This window comes from Poeciliopsis prolifica, unplaced genomic scaffold, assembly GCF_027474105.1.
Source record: "Poeciliopsis prolifica strain line A6 unplaced genomic scaffold, Auburn_PproV2 SCAFFOLD057, whole genome shotgun sequence".
NCBI classification, from domain to species: Eukaryota; Metazoa; Chordata; class Actinopteri; order Cyprinodontiformes; family Poeciliidae; genus Poeciliopsis; species Poeciliopsis prolifica.
In genome coordinates, this window is record NW_026562432.1 from 1,583,398 (window position 1) to 1,603,409 (window position 20,012).

Below are 20,012 nucleotides of genomic sequence, written 5' to 3' on the forward strand. Positions count from 1 at the left end.
TGTTGTGTGACAACAGGAGGAAAAAAAAATAGTTCAAAAGTTTTATTTACATAGTATATGAGGAAAAAAAGAGGAAGAGCTCAGATAACCATTTGCCTTTGAATTCCATGGAGTCACGAAACCTTAGCTGACCATCTTCAAATGAATGAAACCGTAGAAACAGATCAAACTTTATTCACAACGTCAAATAAGCAAAAGCGAACAGGCATGCTTAGTCTGATAAAGAAAAAGAAGGGTGAAATAAAAAGAAAGAACAAAAGACACAATTTGAAAGGCTGATAGTTTTAGAATGACATTTAGGGCAGCTGAACCAGACAATCATCACTTGCAAGTGGTCATATTAAATTACTGAATTAACAGGATTGTCTGTATTGATATGAAAAATCCTCAGACTGTGATTGATTTTCCCATCAGCTGAGCTTAAAATGATGAAAAGCTACTTGACCTGTTTTATAAATTAAACTAGTCTGAGTGGAGCAGATTTCTTTAGCCAGTTTTTTGAATGATGTGTTCATGCACATGTATATTGTGTAGATTTTTATCTTTAAATTTGTTTTCATTAATCTGACCAATTTAGTTGACTATTTGAAGTGCACCCATTTAGTTAATTTTATTTGTTAGTTATTTGCAGTTTTTGTTTAATGCACTAAATTTCTTTTGAGTTACCAGTTTCCTCTGGAGCTGCGGATGGAATTATGAAGATGATCTCCAGCTGATGCCCATATATGGCTGTCAACTTCCCCAGTGGGTCATTCCATCTGCTCGCCAGGGGAAGGGAAAATTTAGTCTTTTAGTTTGGTTTCATCATTTCTTTAATGCTTTTTTTTTTTTTTGCAAGTTAGTTCAGTTCTAATATTTATTTAATTCAAAGATTTAATAATGCATTTCCCAGTATTTGTTTATGTTTTTGTGTGTTTAATTATCCCCTTTGTGTTTAGTAGTGGTTTGATCAGCCACTATTTAAGTTCCCTTTATGTCTTGTTAGCCAGGTCAGTTTTGTTTGAGTTCTTTGTGTTACTACCTGAGTTGTAGTTTGTTATGTTGACCTCAGTTTTGAGCCCAATTTATCATTTTGAATTTACGTTTTGATTTTTTTGTAATAAATTAACATTTTTTTTAAATTTACTCAACGTCTCTCTTGCTGGTTTGTGTAAAACCCTCAAGGTTATAAAAAAATTATGATGTACATATGGATGTGTTGATCTTCCAGAATTAAAGACAGAACAAATTTCTAATGGGTTCTTTAACCACGTCTCCAGTGTCAAGTCTCTTTCAAGCCAGTTAACATCTGCTTCAGTTCATCTCAGGTTGTAAGTGTCTTAGCTGATTATTGCCATACATACAAATCTATCTATACTGTGACACTTTATATTTTATTTTCTGAAAATTTTGAACTTCTGGAAAAATTAAGACAAAGACATAGAAGGACATCATAGTGTTATGTGAAGAATAACTCTGAGGGAACGTTGACCAGAGCCGCTGAAATGATGGGATATAAAAGATATAAAAGACTCCCATAGGTCAGAAAAAACACAAGTATTTAAACCAAAAGCTTGGAAAATTCTTACTACAGTAGTACAGAATTTTACATTGAATAAAATCAGAAAGAGCTATCAATAACACCTGTTTTCTTAAATACATATAAATATTTGTTACAAACAAACAAACAACAACAACAACAAAAAACAAACTAAGATGTAAATTGGCAGGGATGTGTATATCCTCCACCCAGTTTAAATTCAGCTACTGGAGCTTTTTGTTTCAGAACTCGACTTCCCAGTTCCCAGTTCAACTTCCTTGGACTTTTTCCATGACAACACAAAGTAAATGGAGACAAAGAAACCTGTGAAATACAAGAAAATTACATTTATACTGTATAGAAGAAAATAATCAAGAAATTTATAAATGACACAAAGACTAATAATACAGTATACATTTTTAAATAATGCTTTAATCTCTTCAAACCTTGCAAAGAGTTCAGTATGCAGAAACTGTAGAGGCCGGCAGTGTCGAGGTGACCAAACGAAAAGAAGATCAGGCACCAGGTCAGTCCCAGCAGGACCATGAGTGTCAGCAGGGTGCACATTTCCTGCTTGGCTTCATGATGCCGCCTCTGTCCATGCTAATTTCCAAGACATGAACGAACACACACACTGCAGGTTATATTTAATAAATGTGCTGACATACAACTATGGAGAGAGTTCAACTCAATCATAAAGTTACAAGAAATTTGCAACAACAAACAGGTCAGGCTGAAATTAAATGAACAATTACCATATTTTCTGATTTACAAGTCCCATCAGTAAAAAAAAAAAAAAAAAAAAAAATTAAGACCGAATATCTATAAAGGTCGAACTGGACTGTAAGTTGAATAACTTTAGAAATTGTCCAAGGGGATGAAAACCTTGGACAACATGTCCATGTTGATAAGACAATCTGGTGACACGCCATGTTCTAACCTAATCATTGCCTTCCTACGCAATTCCACTTGATTCTCATCTCCCTTCAGTGCTAAGTCTGGGATTTCTCCGATAGAATTTCATCCTGGCCAAATAGCAAGCAGAAGAAGAAGTGAAAGATAACAGATTTTCTGGTTGTTTTCGAATTGCTGTTTGCCTGTAGTTTCAATGGCAGTGGAGCAAATGAACAAAGCCAATCAGTCCATGTTGGTGTTTACCAAGTTAGTTGTGTTCAGTTACCTGCTTTTCTAAGGAACCCACAGAAATTGTTGCCCTTGGCTTGGAATCCTGCTGGCTGTTTCTAACACTCTGATGTCTGTGCTCTGATAGAGAGGCAGTTGAGTATCATGAAGCAGTAACACCAAATAGGCCCAATATTCATCTCCATGACAACTATCAGGCCATGGAGATGCAACTGGCCCATTGCCAAACCTCCCCAGGTGAGCAGCAGAACCCATCTGTGAACTCATTTTTCCAACGTTAACCCATGTTTAGCTTCTTTGACGCTGTAGACAGTATGTCAACTTTTTTATTCATGTCAGTCAGTAAGATTTAACACAGACAAAAAAAAGTGCCCTGAACAGGAAACAAACTGTTGTAGAACCAGCAATGCTATGAAAAATTGTAACTTATAGTTCAGAAAATACGGTAATTGCTTTTAGTCACATTAAGTTGTGAGAAAACTAAATGGAAACCAACATCAAACAATTAAGGGCAATTAATAACATTAAAAGCTAAGAGAAACTGTTTCGAATTTTAGAAAAAACAACATCCCCCCCTCCCCCCACACACACACACACACTGTTAGAGATTTTTTGATATTATCATTTTGTTAAAGTGTTCTCTTCCTTATGTGTGTATGGGCTGACCTGGAGGTTACGACTGTCTTCATGCGAGGTAGTAAAACTTTATGGTTCTCAGATCTTAAAGTCTTCTCTGGTGTTTATCTACCCAGTCTTAGGTGACAGTTTGACCTAGAGCTGAACTGGGCTCAGATTGTAAATTAGATATCACACCTGGAACTGAGTTGTTGGTCTGTTTGTGTTAAATGTTTTACAACCTCTGTTGTTTGATGACCTACACCATGTGACTGTTTCTCTTTGACAATAAAGAGGGAGCTCACGTGAAAGCAGATCAGAATGCTCTATGAACAGCTTGGAGGAGCTGTTGATGGAGACTTCTTCTGCAGAAGCTAGACCATATTTAATTCATATACGTTGTCTGTGGTTATTTTATTGTAGGTTCGAGGAAAATACCCAACACACACACACACACACACACACACACACACACACACACACACACACACACACACACACACACACACACACACACCCCACACACACACACCCCCCACACACACACACCCACCCACACACACACACACACACACACACACACACACACACACACACACACACACACACACACACACACACACACAAATAACAGACATGAAAAGTTGGACATACTGTATTAAGGACTTTGTGTGAGAACACAGAAGTTACAAATGCAAATCAAAAGCTGTGCTACCAGGAAACTGACAAAGGAGGCTTTGAATAAAAAAAGCATAACAGGAAAATAGGAAGAGAGCGTCAAGTAAAGTGAGGCATATGCAATAGAGCCAGGTTGAGGTGGAAAGATGATGAATTAATGAAGAATATCTAAAATACACAGTCCAAAACTCCTGGCGGCACAGCTGAGCGGCGACCAGGGCTCAACGGCGGGAGCGATCAGGGTACACGAATGGACACAACGTGGAGATGACATACGACAGACCCGACGAGGAACAAAGGACATAGGTGGGGTTAAATACACTGAGGGTAATCATGGGAACAAGACACACCTGGGAGTAATCAAGGGGTAGACAGGACAACACGGATAACTCAGACACAGAAACTCAAAATAAGCCCACAGAAAAACACAGAACATCACAGAGAGATGGAAAGACCTTCCGGTTATGGGAAAGCCCTTGATAACATCACTGGGGTAGGGGTATCTTAGATATTGCCTTGGAGCCCCCATGATGGTTAAAATTCTACTGTTCAGCACAGATATGGACATCCTAAACCCAAACTATAACCAGAACTCAATGGATCTTGAATTGCTTACAGGATCATGGTTAGGTTGCAACTTTTAAGAGGTGGAGGACTTGGCTCAGTGAATTATCAGTGAATTTGGTTTAACAATGATGTCAAATCTCAATAAACCAACTTCTGTTCGATCAGGCAATATGACATTATTTATAGCACATTTACAAATGAAACAAAGGAATGCAAACACTACTCAACAATCCCACAGCAAAATGTTATAGTAATCTATAGCATCTATGCTAACTGATAATATGACAAAAAAATAATTAAATAGGTTAAAACAGTCAGAAAATGTGCTGAGGTCTTCAACTTTCTAGAGTCAACAAAAGTTTATGTGGCCTTGAGAACAGAGCACACAAAAGTCCATGGACAGGGACTCTATGAGAGAGCAGTTGAATACAAATTTTATGTCCCCAAGTGGAACATGCAAAGCTTTTATGTTATTATTGTAAAAACACTGCCTCTGGAGTGCAGTTTAGTGGAGACATGCTCTCTACAGAATGATGAATCCTATGTCCCTGTCTGGAAATCGTTTGTGTTTGGGTGTGGCAGTTGCCTGGACAGACAGACAGACAGACAGACAGACAGACAGACAGACAGACAGACAGACAGACAGACAGACAGACAGACAGACAGACAGACAGACAGACAGACAGACAGACAGACAGACAGACAGACAGTCTCCATCCATCCATCCATCCATCCATCCATCCATCCATCCATCCATCCATCCATCCATCCATCCATCCATCCATCCATCCATCCATCCATCCATCCATCCATCCATCCATCCATCCATCCATCCATCCATCCATCCATCCATCCATCCATCCATCCATCCATCCATCCATCCATCCATAGTAGGATCAGTGGGGGTTTCGGTGTCAATCTCCAGTCAATCTTTCGTTTGGAAAGTGGGGTCACCCTGTACAGGTCGCCAGTTTGTCACAGGCTTCAGCAAACGTATTTAATATTTTAATAATCCCAACTTTGTGTGACCATTTTGGTTGGTGACCTCTTCTTATTCCAACAACCTCATTTACACTCTCATAGAACATATGAAAAGCCGCTGTTAGAGTTAAAGCTGTTATAAAAAAGGTCGACCAACATCTTATTTAAATTGTATGGATTAGGGATCAAAAGTCACTCAAGTTTACATGCCTATAAAGGCAGACAAAGGAATATTTGAGACATTGGTGTGGAGCAGTCAAAAAAGTAAGTATTGATGAAACATAGGGATGTTGTTCTTTCTAAATGTTTATGGATTACAAAATATTTATACAATACAGTGATGATTCATTTAGAAGTGTAATAAGTACAAAGAAATTTTGAAATGATTACCTGTTTGTTTAAGTTTCCACCCATGTACCATTTGATTGTCACTCCAAACATGATCATATTAAAGAGGAACACTGCACTGAACAGTCCCAGTGTGGTCACCATCTTTGCTGTGTCATTTGTTATGTAGCATCTGTACAGAAAAGAAGCAATTCATCATCATATAATGGAAAAACTGGGGAAAGGAATCTATAATGCTCAATGAGGTGATAACCAAAATGCAAGAAATTCAATATAGTTACCACTTTGTGTATGTCTTATTATTTATGATCAAACAGATGGATTAAAATACAAACACATCCATAAGCAATTTCAACAACAGACATTCTCACAAGGGTACATGCGCAAAAGAACATTGTTGGGGCATAGACCGAAGCTCCAATGCTCTCATGGACTACCCATGTTACTGCCATATTTACACTCAAATAGTGAGAGACAAACTGCCAATGGAGACACAACCAACTTGGCAAGAACCAAATCAGACATGTATCAGGTAGAGTGACACTTGATAGTGGAGAAGGGACTTAACGCATGAAAGTCATCCGCCCTTGAGGATTGACTCTGCATACCACTGGATTAAGGGATTTAAAATGGATCTTTTCCTCACATTGCAGTTTCATTAGGGTTAGAGACGTTCAGGGGTGCTCGACCGTAGGCGTCTTTGCGTGTGATCACCATTATTGTCACGATGACCGCTGGAAGACCTAAAACACAAAACTGCCTCCTTAAATTAAGGCTTCCAACACTTGACATACAGACTTAGCTGATGCTACTCACCCCATCCCACCACACTGAGCTTCAGCAGGTATCGACTCACATAGATGTTGAAGACTTTGACCAAGACAAGGTAGAGGTGGAAGCCCTCCAAAGCCATCCAGGTGAAAGAGGCCAGCAGGGAGTAGTGAAGAAGAAGAGCCACATAGACACAAAGCTCAGTGGAGGACGACGCTGCCGCCGCCTCGCTGAACAGAAAGTGAATGTTAAGGAGGATCAGAGCCGCTGCCAGGCTGATGTGGATCTTCTTGGAATCATCTGCTCTGAGCTTTCTGTCACACACAGAAGACAAGGTCAGATATAGATGACAGCTTGTCAAGATTTGCATATGTCAAAAAAGGAAGTCAAATAAAATGGAGGGAAAAGAGGAACATATGACAAAATTAAAGAATGGCAATGTAAAACCTTGAAGGCATCTAAAGACATATGTCAAGAGAAAAAACTTAGAGAAATAGATTAATGAAGTACAAAATGTACATGGAAATTATAGCTCTGTATGAATGTTTTTTATCATAGACGAACACAGTACTTGGTTGTGATGAAGAGACCAACAGTGACGACCAGAGCAAACAGAGATATACCACAGCCGATGTAGGTGATGTAGGACAAGATCTCAGTGTCTTTGGGTGAGACGTCTGCAGACACCTGTGGAAAAAATACTCACATTCTGTTGTTCATTTATACCTATCAATTTTTAATCAAGATAATTAAAAATTTTAAAGCTATGATTATCTTCATAATCTGGATATCCAATTCAATTTAAATCAAGTAACCATGTAATGTAGTGTAGTTTGTAAAAAAAAAAGAAACATCCTCATACGTGTTTAACCTAATAGCACAGTTTTTACCAGGATTATTTATGTGGAAAATGAAATTGATGACAACAAGCAAGAGATTTCAAACCACCATCATTTATAAAACTGAAGCTATGACAAAATAGAAAGTGCTGATTATCTGCATCCCCAAGAGACAAGTATAACTGTAGATATTAGGTTTGATGGTAGTGCTAAAATGGTTTCCACTGCACGTGTTCATCTATATTAAGGTATATTTTGGTGTTTGGATTCTTTCTATCTATAATCATGGTTTGATTACAAACTGCTATGTATTTGGTTTATTATTGAGATGTTTTATTAGCTTTATTAAATGCTGTCATTACCTAACAGTGTAAAAAAAACTCCATGAGAGTAGGAATAACACTATTTATTTACTTTCACACAACACTCTACCCATTTTTGTGAATTCTTAACATGTCTAAGTAAATGTTAACTTCATGCAATTTCCAATAGTGGTTTTGTATAAGATGTGAAAAAAAATATACTTGTCTTTACGTTTTGAAATTGTTGGCAAAGTTTGTCCTTCAGATTAGACCATGGGTTCCCAAATTCAGCCCTCAATACCTAGTGTCCTAAACCTTCAAATATGGCCCCCCAAAGCTGGAATTTTACATTCTTAATTTAGGGAATAAAGGCCACTGGTGAGATAGAACCTGACTAAATCAGTTAAGCTAGTTTGTGTCTCCTGATCTTCTTTATTAGGAATAGCTACGATGGTTGAACAGTCTTGTGCTCTGCAGTTGTCTTCTGCTGTTCTACTTGATTTAATTTATGATTTGATTTCTTTCCATTTTTCCAGTCCGAATATTTTAAGTTTACCCTCATTATCATTTTCAAGTCCATAACAACATAAAAAGCCAAATCTTACCATGAGTACAGCAAAGTATGTGAGATGGTCACAGGAACAAGTGATATAAGGTTGGTTAACCCAGAATGTCTCACAGCCATATGTGCTGAAGTCTGTTAAATCTGACAGACCGAGAAACTGTTATTTTATTAAGTCTGTCGCTTGTAGACAACATCAGCATATCATAATACAACATTAAATGATATAGATAACGTTTGCAACAAAAAAGGAACTCTCATTTATGTTACTGCTCATGATGTTTATCATGTTTTATACTCACTGTTGGTAGTATTCAGGAACACACATTTGGGTGCTTGGGATTTCTGTGACACAAAAGTATTTATTTACAGTAAATGTGGTGACAATTTATTTTTATGAAACAAGCTATCAAATCTCTCCAATCTGTGATGTAATTACCAACATCAACATCTACTGAACTTTGTTGATTTATGGAATTAAGGGGGAAAAAAAGTACTACCATCAGACTTGTTGTGCGATGTATGCTGATGTTGACTCGATCTTGAAGGCCTGAAAAATTCTTGCCTGCCACACTCAGGCCAACCAGCAGATGATCATACAGTGAATGAGCTGTTTTGAAAGTCTGTCCAAAAGAGCCATCAGACGCAAATAGTTCATCAATCTACAGAGCATTAGTTGTGTTACCACCCCCACACCACTAGAGGCAGAAGCAGCCCTGAAAAGATGCAACTAAGGAGCAGATTTAGAAGAACACAGAAAGCTATGGAATTTGTGAAAAACTGTGAGCTGCGCTGAAGTAAATAAAAGAGAGAAGTTCTAGTAAATGCTGACAGTGAAAATCCTTTACAAAGATGAAGCTATATCACAGATTTTAGAAGAAAATAAACCTGGTTGTGGTTTAACAGTAGGGTCTGCTGTTCTGCAAAACCTTTGGTTTAGAAAGCTCCAGTAAAGCAGATTTATGACATCATGCTTAACATGATACCACAAATATGTCAGTATTGAACAGAAAGGAAAGTGTCGTCACTTACATTATTTGCCATTTTAATCATGGAGAAAACAACTTTATCATTCTTCTGAAGGTTGAACTCTCTCGGTATGCGAATCTTCACTTTAATGTTCGACACAGAGGCATTCACCTTGGCCTATATTGATGCCAAAAATAAAAGGAGAAATATTAATCTGAATTACAAATGATAGCATAATGCAGTCACATTTGACGACAAGGACAGTTGTTTTCTTTAAAAAAAGAAAAATGTTTTGGAATATTGTTTAGTTTCTTTACTTTTTTATTATGTTACAAGAAGCCAAGACTCTCCAGGGAGACAACTGCAAAAGACCGAAACAATTCCTGGACCAAACCTTGAAGGGGTCTCCTGTTATAATCTATGTTTTAAATGTTAATAAAAAGTTCACTATTGTTTAATTTTTTAATTCTTCTTTGTTACCTTTACTTTTTTTTTTCACTGCACTGAATTTTTATTTATTTATTTAGTTTTTACCTCTGTGTTATTTGCTTGAATTTCAAGACCTTTGAAGTCATCTGTGTTTTTATATAGAAGGACGTTGACACTGTCACTTGATAGGTATGTAGTTTCATTCACATCAGTGTCTCCTAGGTTTTGTTCTAGAATCTCTAAATGTCTTGTGGAAAAATGAAAGAAAATAAATGAGTTCTGTTTAGTTTGCAAATAACCCACACAATAATATAAAATTTTTATCTTCTGATAAGAATTCAAATATTTACCTAAAAATGTCTTTAGCATCATAACTTCCATTCTTAAAGACTGAGGAAACGGCTTCCATAACCTTTTGGACATGTGCTGTTCCTGCAAAGTACATTGTGAAGTCTTATTTTATTTGTTGATTATTTTGTTATTAGCAGTTACATTATGTCTCATCAGACATACCTGATGTGGTTTGAAGTGCTGCATCTGTCGTCGTCAGAGGTGTCGTTGTTGACGAAGATGTTGTAGGCGATGTATTTAGGATATAGCACTGTGTCACTTAAAGAAAATTCGTCAAGAGAATTTTTGCAGATGTAAAAGTGGGAAGTTGATGAGGGAACCTGCAGTGTAGACTTTTGCAATCTGATTTTGTCAATTTGTCCTTGGTCAAATCATACCTGGAATTGTGTAAAATATCTAACCCTCAGATATGCTTGTTTGTTGTATTAATTATTTTAGTAAATGGATCCATACCATTTACTAATAAATATGTTTGCTGTAAATAAACCATTTCCCTTTACCCAATAAATCTGCTCTAATTATGCATCAGTTACAGACTAACACCTGATCCTACTTTTTAATCTAAAAATTCCTGAAAAATAATCATTGATGAACAATGGTTTGAGCATTGAGATAATAATAGTCTGCTTAAAACATTTCAGTCAAATTTCAGAGCTCAACCCATAAAGCAAAATAATTTATTTCAGGTGTCTGCTGAAATTGGACACATTATATTTGAGAATAAAGAACAAAAAAAAAAAAATAAAAATATCAGTGTTGCATATGAATGAAAATTTAGAACCTAGATATGTGTAGATATGTTCCTGTATAGTATAATGTTGTGGTTGAAAGTGATTTATTCTGCAAGACTACCATAATATTAAGCCCTCTGTTGATTCAGAGTAAAAAGCTTTCCAAATACAAAAAAAAAAAAAAATAATATGGAAACATAAGAACTTTGATGCAAACAAGTAAAGATAATTTAGGTGATCTGAACAGACCTTAAGCCAGAAGTGGTAAATGGTCTGTCGTTCTATAGCACTTTATCAAATCTATAGGACCTCAAAGCAATGGGTGGCTGCCATGCACTTGTGCCACCGGGTCCTCCAACCACCAGCAGCAGCCAAGCAGCTGAAGGGTCTTACCCAAGGACACAACGACACAGGTGAATGGGATCAAACGAGGTATCCAGTTATTCTGGGACAAAATCCTATCAACATCGTGCCAAAGTGTTGTGTTATATGATTTTGTCAGTGTATGTAAATTAGTCCAACTTTAAAAATATTTGAATGAATGTGCATACCAAAAAAATAAAAATAGAGAGATAAATAAATAAGACTGTAACTTACTTTTTGTGCCATTTTGATGTAGACTGTTATTACATGCTACAATCTGACTTTGGTTTATTAAGCCAGTTGAATTATTTTCAACACATCCCACTTGGAATGCAATAAACGTCGGCCACCAAAGGATAAAAATGGCAAAACACTTCATCCTGTAAAATGGACAATTATTTAGACACAAATCTCTGTGTATTTTAAAAACAGCCAATAAAATAGCCTAAAAATTTAAATAAAGACTGCATAGCTCTTTAGTTTTCCATTCACAGCGATTCACATGTCAACTCATAGCTTCGTAACCCTCCTTGCAGTCTCAGCACGATGCTGAAGAAGAGCAAGGCAGACATTACAGTTCAACAACAGGAAAGTAACGATAAAGCCAGCCGCCTCTTCGAAAATGACGGTAAAACCAGCCTGTACTCGATTTTCATGTGCTCCAGGGCATAAGATGTTACAGAACCCAAATTTAGGAGCTCCTTTTGGTGTAAAAGCTCACATTCGGTTCAAGTTTGATCTACTACAAGTAGATTTCCAGAGGCTTCAAGTTACCTTAACCAATCAATTAAAGTCATACAATTGGCAAATCCCTGATTCAGACACAAAACAATCTATATCCACATATAATTTATGTGCACTTACTGAAAAAAGTACTTCAAGTCTGATCTTAGTCTGATCTAGTACATATCATGTATTTATACAGGGTAAACATAAAGAGAAACATAACCTACCTCTGAACAGATGGGAGAGCAATTTGTGTCTGAAATATTTGGGATTCAACAACTGTGGAGGAAGTAGATCTAAAACATGTAAATCACATTTCCTGTGAAGAAGTTAAAGCATTTAGAGAAGGGAGTGTCAGTCAGTGACTAGTCTGTCCTGTTTCCATTGGTGACAACTCAGATAGTGTGTTTGCCATGAAGGTTTGCTACTAATTTGAATAAAGACAAGGGGAAGAGTAATGTTTTCACAGGCCGTCAGAATGAGAAGGTGAAATGGACTTCATGGCACTGCGGTGAGAAAAATACTTAACTATTCCTAGCAGTAGAGGGCAGTAGTACATAAGACGTCAGTTTGTCACCGTCCAGCAGAAACCTTGCATCTCCATTTTTAGTCATTGTGTGTAATTTGTAACTCTATTGATCTTCCTTCACGTGTCTGAGGTTTTAATGATACAGCTTTAGTGAGCACTATCACACAGTACTTGTTATTTTGACCAAACATGATCAATTTGCATTTAGATGCAAATATTTCTTTATATTTCCTGAAAAGTTTTCATTGGTCTGACAGCAGCGGGTTAAAATATGTTCTATTGAAACAATTAAAAATTTTGACCATCCACAAATCAATGTGTGCAGTACTGCTGTTACAAAGGACTGGCTGGGAGCAATATTTGTTCAGCAATTATATTTCTACAGCCCTGCAATTATGGTGTGAATAAAAACTATTTTTATTTCTCCATAGGGTTCTTTTTTTCTGATAGCAAAAATAAAAGAGTTTTGAGGATACAGTGGGTACGTAAAGTATTCAGATCCCCCTTTAAATGCTTTACTCTATGTTTGATTGCAGCTCTTTGCTAAAATCAAAAAAGTTGATATTATTTGTCATGAAAGTACTCTCAGCATTCCATCCTGACATATAAAAAACAGAAATGTAACAATTTTTTGCAAATTTATTAAAAAAGATAAACTGAAATATCACATGGTGATAAGTATGCAGACCCTTTGTAGCTGTAACATGGAAAAATGTTAGAAAATGTTCAAGAAGTTCAGGCTGGTTAATGAATTATGGCTCGGTCACCATTTCAAACACTGTTTAACTTCAGTCTATCTTACCAGCAGCCTTTGTTTGCAGTGTGTGTGACAGTGTGTGCAGTGTGGTAGAACCACAGTGAGGAGTGGTTTATGACGAACTCCAGGTGATAGGTTCACCTTCAAAATAATACTAAAATATCATCAAACTAGGGAAAATATGGTAGCCTATCTATGTAAAAAAAAAAAAAAAAAAAAAAAAAAATTGCTACATTTGTTTCTTTTTCTGCAGGAACTAATTTAAATGTCTTTCAAAAATCAAATCCAATCAACAATTTGATGTGTTCCCCGTGTTGTTCGTCTGTAATAATTATTGTAATAATTGAATGGAGCGCATCATTGGCTACTTCATGTAACATTATTAGCTTTTGGAAACATCAACGACGCCATTTAGGGCAGCCTCGTTGTAAACCCACAACTCAGTCCGGTCCGACTTATTTTGAAAATCAAGAATACGTCATCGATGTATTTGAGTTCACGCTCACGCGGTGCCGCGTGCACTCTCCCACCGGCTCCGGCAGGGTGACAGCGCAGCGCAGACCCTGACTGAGGACCGGACCGAGAGAGGGAGAGAGAGAGAGCGGCTGACCAGGAGCCTTCCAGCCGGGGAAAGGGACAACTGGACATAAAAGCCGGGAGGAACCGTAAATAAGCTCAAACGCATTTTGTTTTGCGAACTGCAACTAATTTATTTTGCTCAGATATCGCTAAAGCTGTAGAAATTTGTGGTGAGCGCGGCGAACTATGATTGTTTGTTTGTTTCAACTTTATCCAGGCAACTTGAGTGTCTCTGCTCCCGAGGATTATCACGAGACCATGTTACTATATCAGTTGATTTTCAGCGCGGTTGCAAGACCCTATTCACTTAAGTAATTAGGTAAAAATAATAATAATAATAATAAAACTGTAAGAGGCACACATTTCTCTCTCTTGTTATTTACAAGACAAGCGCGCGGTCCAAGCGGTGACTTTGTTGTTGTGGAGTTCATGGGGGGCGCGCTCACGTGCTCAACTCCTATTACAGGTAACAGCACAATAGCAACATTCTGCTGAAGGTGTAGCTGTCCGGACTCACGACTCAACATCTCAGAGGAACACTGAAACGTAACCATGGCGCGTCTTCTCGGGATACAAGAGCTCTCCTGAAGACCGTGCGCGAGCGCGTCGGAGAACGTTTAAGTAAGATTTATCCGCATAAACTGAAGCACCTTTTGTGGCCGAGCCCCCTGAGAAGCATCGCTGTAAAACGCCCGGACCATGGCCGTCTCCTCACGGGACAGCTGCTTCTGGTTGCTCTGGAGACGGACCCTGCTCGCGCTGTGGCTGTGCACGGTGGGAGCGCGTGGAGCGGAAGATGAAAGTGGCTTCAATGCCGAGGTAAAACTATTACTGATTACTGACTTTTAGAAGTGCTCTGTAAATGTGAGAGTAATAGAAAGAGTCGGAAATTTAACCCGTTTAGCCAAAGAATCGCATGTGGTCTGATGCAAAACAGTGTTTCAAGGCATCGGATACGATCAGAAGCCCATTGTTTCTAATAATAGAGATATAGCCAGATTCTGTTTAGCAGCAAAGCTAATAACTGTTTGAGCACACGATCATAAACAATATGTAGCAATATTCATGCCTCTTTATCTTATTCACATTTTATGACAAACAAACTTTGTTGTGCTTTGTTTGTGTTTTATATGTGGCAACACAGGTGAAGTCAAAAGAAAGGGACACTAGTTTGTTGATCCACCTTTCACTGTAATTCCAGCTGCAGGTATTTTGGGTGTCTCTCTACCAGGTTCACAAATTTTGGGGCATAAATGTTTATTGATGTTCCGTTTTTTGTCTTTTTTTTTTTTTTTTTTTTGCGAAGAAGAGGCTTTGCAAAAATAAATCAATTATATCTGTGAATGTTCAAGTCTTGCCAAATTTTCCAGTAGATTTAGGTCTGGACCATTCTAAATCAAACATATGAATTGATCAAAATCATTATGTTATGAATCTCCAGATAAGTCCAAAAAACAGCACCCGTCTGTCTTTCCATCAACTCAGAACAGTTTCCGTTTTCTGGTTGAAGAATCCTCCCACACCATGGTTCTGCCTCCACCAGGTGTCCACCACCTGGATGTCTTTTTTCAGGGTGATGTTTCCAAACATAATGATTGTCATATTGAACAATAAAAAGGTTTAATTCTGGTCTTATCTTACCTCAAGTGCTTCTTCCAGGTATTTGGTGTGTCAATGTGGTTTGTGGCTAACTTTAAATTGGACTACTTACAGTCTTGTCTCACAGTTTTTTAACTTAATTGACAAATTTGTGGAATCCTTAGCCAACAGATTGTCCCACCTGAGCTGTGGATCTCAGCATCTCCTACATAAGTTGCTGTACCCCAGCATTTCATCTCCCCACTTTTTGTGATTAGACATGTTCGGTTTTCTGCTTCAGAATTTCTTTCTGTCTTTCTTCAGGGCAGCAGCATGTTTTTCAACAACATAAGTTATCTTTCACTTTGACCCATTGATAAAAAGGAGTGCTTAGTAGATACAAAGCATCAAGTCTGGGCTTGAAGCAGCACCTCATGCACTGTTGTTGGAGTCAGTTTCACAGTTTTCCATCTTGCTTGTTTGTTCTGAGAGTTAAAACACAGAGATGATGACTGATAGCACAGCTTAAAGGAAGGTGATCATTGCTGGAGCTTTTCTGTTGTTTGACAAAGGGATAAAGACAGACTGGCAGACTCTCCGGTCATTGTAGGTGAGCATGCCTGAAACACTCAGTGACCTGGGGATCAGGTGGTCAGTCTTGTTTCAGCCTTATTTGTTTGGCTATCAACAAACCAGAGTGTGGAAATGTGCTCACCTAAGACACAAGACAAAAGCTTTTTGCAGTGTGTGGACAAATGAGACATTTCCAAATGTTTGTGGCTAAATGCAAAGGTTTGTGAGGCAGCTGGTATGACCCCTCATGACCTTTTACTATTTGGAATGCTTTGGAATATAAACAGTACTGAGGTCTGTCAACATCTTGAGTCAACTTTTTCTACACAGTTTTGATCATTTATTTGTGTGTGATAATTGAGCTAGTTCTTTAATAGGATAAGATTTTAAAATTGAGTTTCATCAGAAATGTCCCTAAGTGCACCTCTTTACAGCCACATAGCACTTGGACCATGTCCACACTATTGAACTCATATTTTTAGCTCCATTGAACCACAGAGGTCTCCTGACAAGACATACACTTTTCACCACAACCTAGAGTGATCATGTAGTGATTTATACTGTCTAAAATGATCCAAATAGAATAAAAAAGCACATCTCCCTACATTTTCTAGAAAACAAATAAGTAGTGCCGCTTCTCTTCCTTATGATCTGTTCTTTTCTCAGTCTGCTTTGTGCTTGATGTCACCTGTTGAATGTGGATAGTGTACACAGTCCATCTAATCATAAAAATTGTACTGCGATGGCTTTGACTTGTCAAGTTGAGCTAATCTGTTTGTGGAAGAAGTACACTTAGAAGATGGAATTTTCAAAAGTTAGTCACAGCTAGCTTAGAAACCAACTCATACCTTCTCCTTCTTAACATGTTTGTTGATTTGATCAAATCATCAACTTTGCCTGAATTCACACCACATAATTTATTTGACTGTGTCATAAGTGGTGTTTCTTCTTACACCACAGACTTAATATCATACTGAAGTCTAGGTGCTAACCAGACTTTTTCTCCATGTGGTAGGCTACATGATGGTGACACATTTTATCTATGGTTACTAATGGTTAGACAAGTAGCTTCTTTATAGTGCAATATTTGATTGCATTTTAGTAAGCTTACTTACTAAGGAAGTATATGACATTTAATCTTCTTACCATGTAAAAATTGTTCACTTTAAATCTCTGAATACACAAACGACTGCCAGTCCTTATGGTTGATGACTGTCCATCACTGTCTTCTTTCCTCATCAAAAGGTTTACAATAAAAGAACAAATGTAGTAGTCCTTGCCTGTTTGTGCAGCTGGCCTATCACCATTTTTACAATAAAATCAACAAAATAAAAGCGACATAAGGCTACCAGTTGTCTCTTTTTGACAAATTGTGATATCAAAGGGTCAACACTGAAGCTCCATTGTAATGTCTAATGATCGTAAAGTTGGTATCAGCTTCAGAACTTTGTTAAATATTAACTGATAGGTTATGTAAAAAAAAAAATGTTGTTTTGGCTCAGGAGAACTAAAAGAGATAAACTCTCAGGCCCAAATTCAAGCAAGAGCCACTTCTGCTTACCAGTCCTTTAAACAACCGTATTTAGGTAGATTCCAGCTAATGTTGGCTCACTAAAGCATCAGTGAATTCAGCGAGAACTTGGATCAACATTAGCCACCTCTGAATTTAAATAAGTTGCAAACTCCATTCTTTCAGAGCAGACTACATTGAAAATAAACAAAACAAGTGTTAAATAGTTTTACATCTTCAGTGAAAATCCTACGTTGAGTTTACTCATGTTCCACAGACTATGCCTTGGCCTGAAATCTCAACTCCTACTCTGTCTGGACAAAAAGGATTAAGTGGGAGGTTAAAAGCACAGCATGAACAGAGAGGCATTATTGGAAAATCAGTGAGATCTCAGTGTAAGAAGGATAGACACCACTGAGAGTAAAATAAATAAGTCTTCGAAAGAAGGATAGAGTGTCAAAAATGATGGGAATGGTGGCTGATCATCTCAGCTGCGGAGCATGTGACGGTTGAATGTGACAGCTGTTCTTAAGTTGGATGCACACGCCGTGCTCAGGCAGGCCAGGCCTGCCACTCTGAGGCATCTGAGGAAACACAATGGAGCCCGTTGTCTGTTGCAGCAGAGCTGGGGCAGAACGCCGATGAATGAGCACACACAGACGGAAACATGGACGTGATAAGAGCAGCTTGAATAAAGTGGATGTGAACATGCAGGTTTCAGCAGCGGGAGCAGAGTAAGGACGAGTAACTGGTGACTTATTGCTGCGTTAGATGACTTCCCCAGTCTGTAACCTCTTTGTTTCTGGTATCTGCAACATGCCCACTCCTTACATTCCAGCAAAAGCCCTTCTACTCCCAAGTGACTACCGATCCTAACGTCCCCAAATACTCACATCACTGTGGCAACGGGATGGGGCAGAGGAATGCTAACTATAGTAGGGCATTTTTTAAAAGGACACATACTTCATCAGTAGCATTAATACACATTGTCTCCATATTGTATGACAGTATATTAACGAACAATAGACTTTTGTCTTTGTCCATAACTCAAACATCTACAGCATTGTGACTCAAGCAAAAAACTAGTTGGAGAAAGTGTTGCTTTCTTTGTTTTTCTGTCCACAACACAGAAATATGTGCAGCCATTTATTTTGTGGTCTAAGAGTAAAACTTTTAGATATATTGTAGCATTTTTCCCCTACAAGTTGCTAACTGAATGTTGGCAAGTACAAATCAAACTAGCGGCAAGAGCAATTAGCAAACACCTGCTGGAACTGCACAGTTTCTCACTACTTCTCAGTCCAGGACTCCTAAGAACAGCTGTAAATGGGACAATAGACAAACAAGGTAGTGGTGATGGGACTGCACAGTCGTGGTGTAGTTGCACTGTTGCCTTACAGCAAGAACGTCCTGGGTTCGATTCCTAGTGCAGGGTCTTTGTGCATGGAGTTTGTATTGTTCTTCCTGGATACTCTGGCTTTCTCCCACAATCCAAAAAACATGACTTTTTCTAAATTCTCCTCAGGTGTGTGTGCATGCATAGTAGTTTGTTCTGTCTGTCTCTGTGTTGTCCTGCGACAGACTGGCGACCTGTCCAGGGTGTACCCTGCCTCTCGCCCGAAATGTTCGCTGGAGATTGGGTCTCCTGACCCCACTGGGGACAAGGCTGTACAGAAAGCAACATGGATGGATGTAGTGATGACAAGCTCCATCCATTCACTGAGCAGATTGATGTTTTGGGAGCTATATGTTTAATCGACGGCTGTACTAATTCCATTCACAACAGAAGGTTAAACAAACTTAGCAGGAGGGAAATTACTTTATTTAGCAAAGAATAAAGTCAGTAACGGTGGACTTTACGAGCTCTTTAACCTTTAGGGCACGACTCGCTTACGTTGGTTCTATTCCAGCTGTGCAATTTCAAACTTTAAACAATTTAAATTAAAGGAGAAAAAAACATTAAAACACTATTGAAACAGTTGTCAACAAATTTTCTTATTTATGGAAAATATGTTCCAATAAACAGAAGAAAAGGTTTTTGCAAAACTGTTTATGTTCCTCACTTCCAGAACAACAGTAAATGTAGCAGAGTTACATTTACATTTGTGTGATCAGTTGGAAAGTTCTTAATCACCAAGCGAGCTAAATGCTACACCGATTGATGACAACAAACTACTTTGATTGATTAATACGTTTATTACCACAGACAGTTAAATATTCTCTTGAGCACTAAAAACAGACTTGTTCTTATCCTTGGTGTGTATTTCAGGAAAAATCAGAAAATGGAACTAATGAAATTGTCTTCTTGTTCCCGGCCTGCCTGTATTTCTCCCTCACCACTCCAATCCATCCTCTCAGTAAGACTTGCATGTCTGAGACATGGCAGCAGACCAAGTCTCAGAATAAAAGCTCTGTTAGGATCTTGGCTGACATTGTGGTGGACACGCACACACACACACACGCATGCACGCACGCACAGCCACGCACGCACACACACACGCACACACACTTATGCACACAGTCTTCACACTGGCAGGTTTTACAACTCCTTTTATATTGCTGGGCCTGTTTTTGGCAGGTAGACTCAAGGAC

The 20,012-nt window shown here is 38.2% G+C and overlaps 2 protein-coding genes across 3 annotated transcripts in view; one reads left to right on the top strand and one right to left on the bottom strand.

Moving 5' to 3' along the window:
- Positions 1-84: 84 nt before the first annotated feature.
- Positions 85-12,155, bottom strand: LOC129379316 (adhesion G-protein coupled receptor G5-like). Its single transcript, XM_055060033.1, has 15 exons — positions 12,122-12,155; positions 11,403-11,548; positions 10,237-10,332; positions 10,074-10,155; positions 9,829-9,970; positions 9,358-9,471; positions 8,826-8,948; positions 8,628-8,670; positions 8,369-8,469; positions 7,194-7,309; positions 6,668-6,936; positions 6,498-6,594; positions 5,894-6,023; positions 1,966-2,122; positions 85-1,843 (listed from the first exon to the last, which is right to left on the bottom strand). The coding sequence occupies exons 2-15, from the start codon at positions 11,545-11,547 to the stop codon at positions 1,740-1,742; spliced, it is 1,719 nt and encodes a 572-aa protein (XP_054916008.1). The 5' UTR covers position 11,548; positions 12,122-12,155; the 3' UTR covers positions 85-1,739.
- A 1,564-nt stretch (positions 12,156-13,719) lies between these two features.
- Positions 13,720-20,012, top strand: part of mmp15b (matrix metallopeptidase 15b) — a 32,503-nt gene continuing 26,210 nt past the window's right edge. Inside the window, exons 1-2 of one of the 2 annotated variants that reach the window (XM_055060034.1) lie at positions 13,720-14,078; positions 14,226-14,578. In XM_055060034.1, coding sequence (XP_054916009.1) covers positions 14,459-14,578 — 120 coding nt within the window. In that variant the 5' untranslated portion in view covers positions 13,720-14,078; positions 14,226-14,458. The remainder of the gene's footprint in view (positions 14,079-14,225; positions 14,579-20,012) is intronic. The other variant, XM_055060036.1, reaches the window with a different exon arrangement.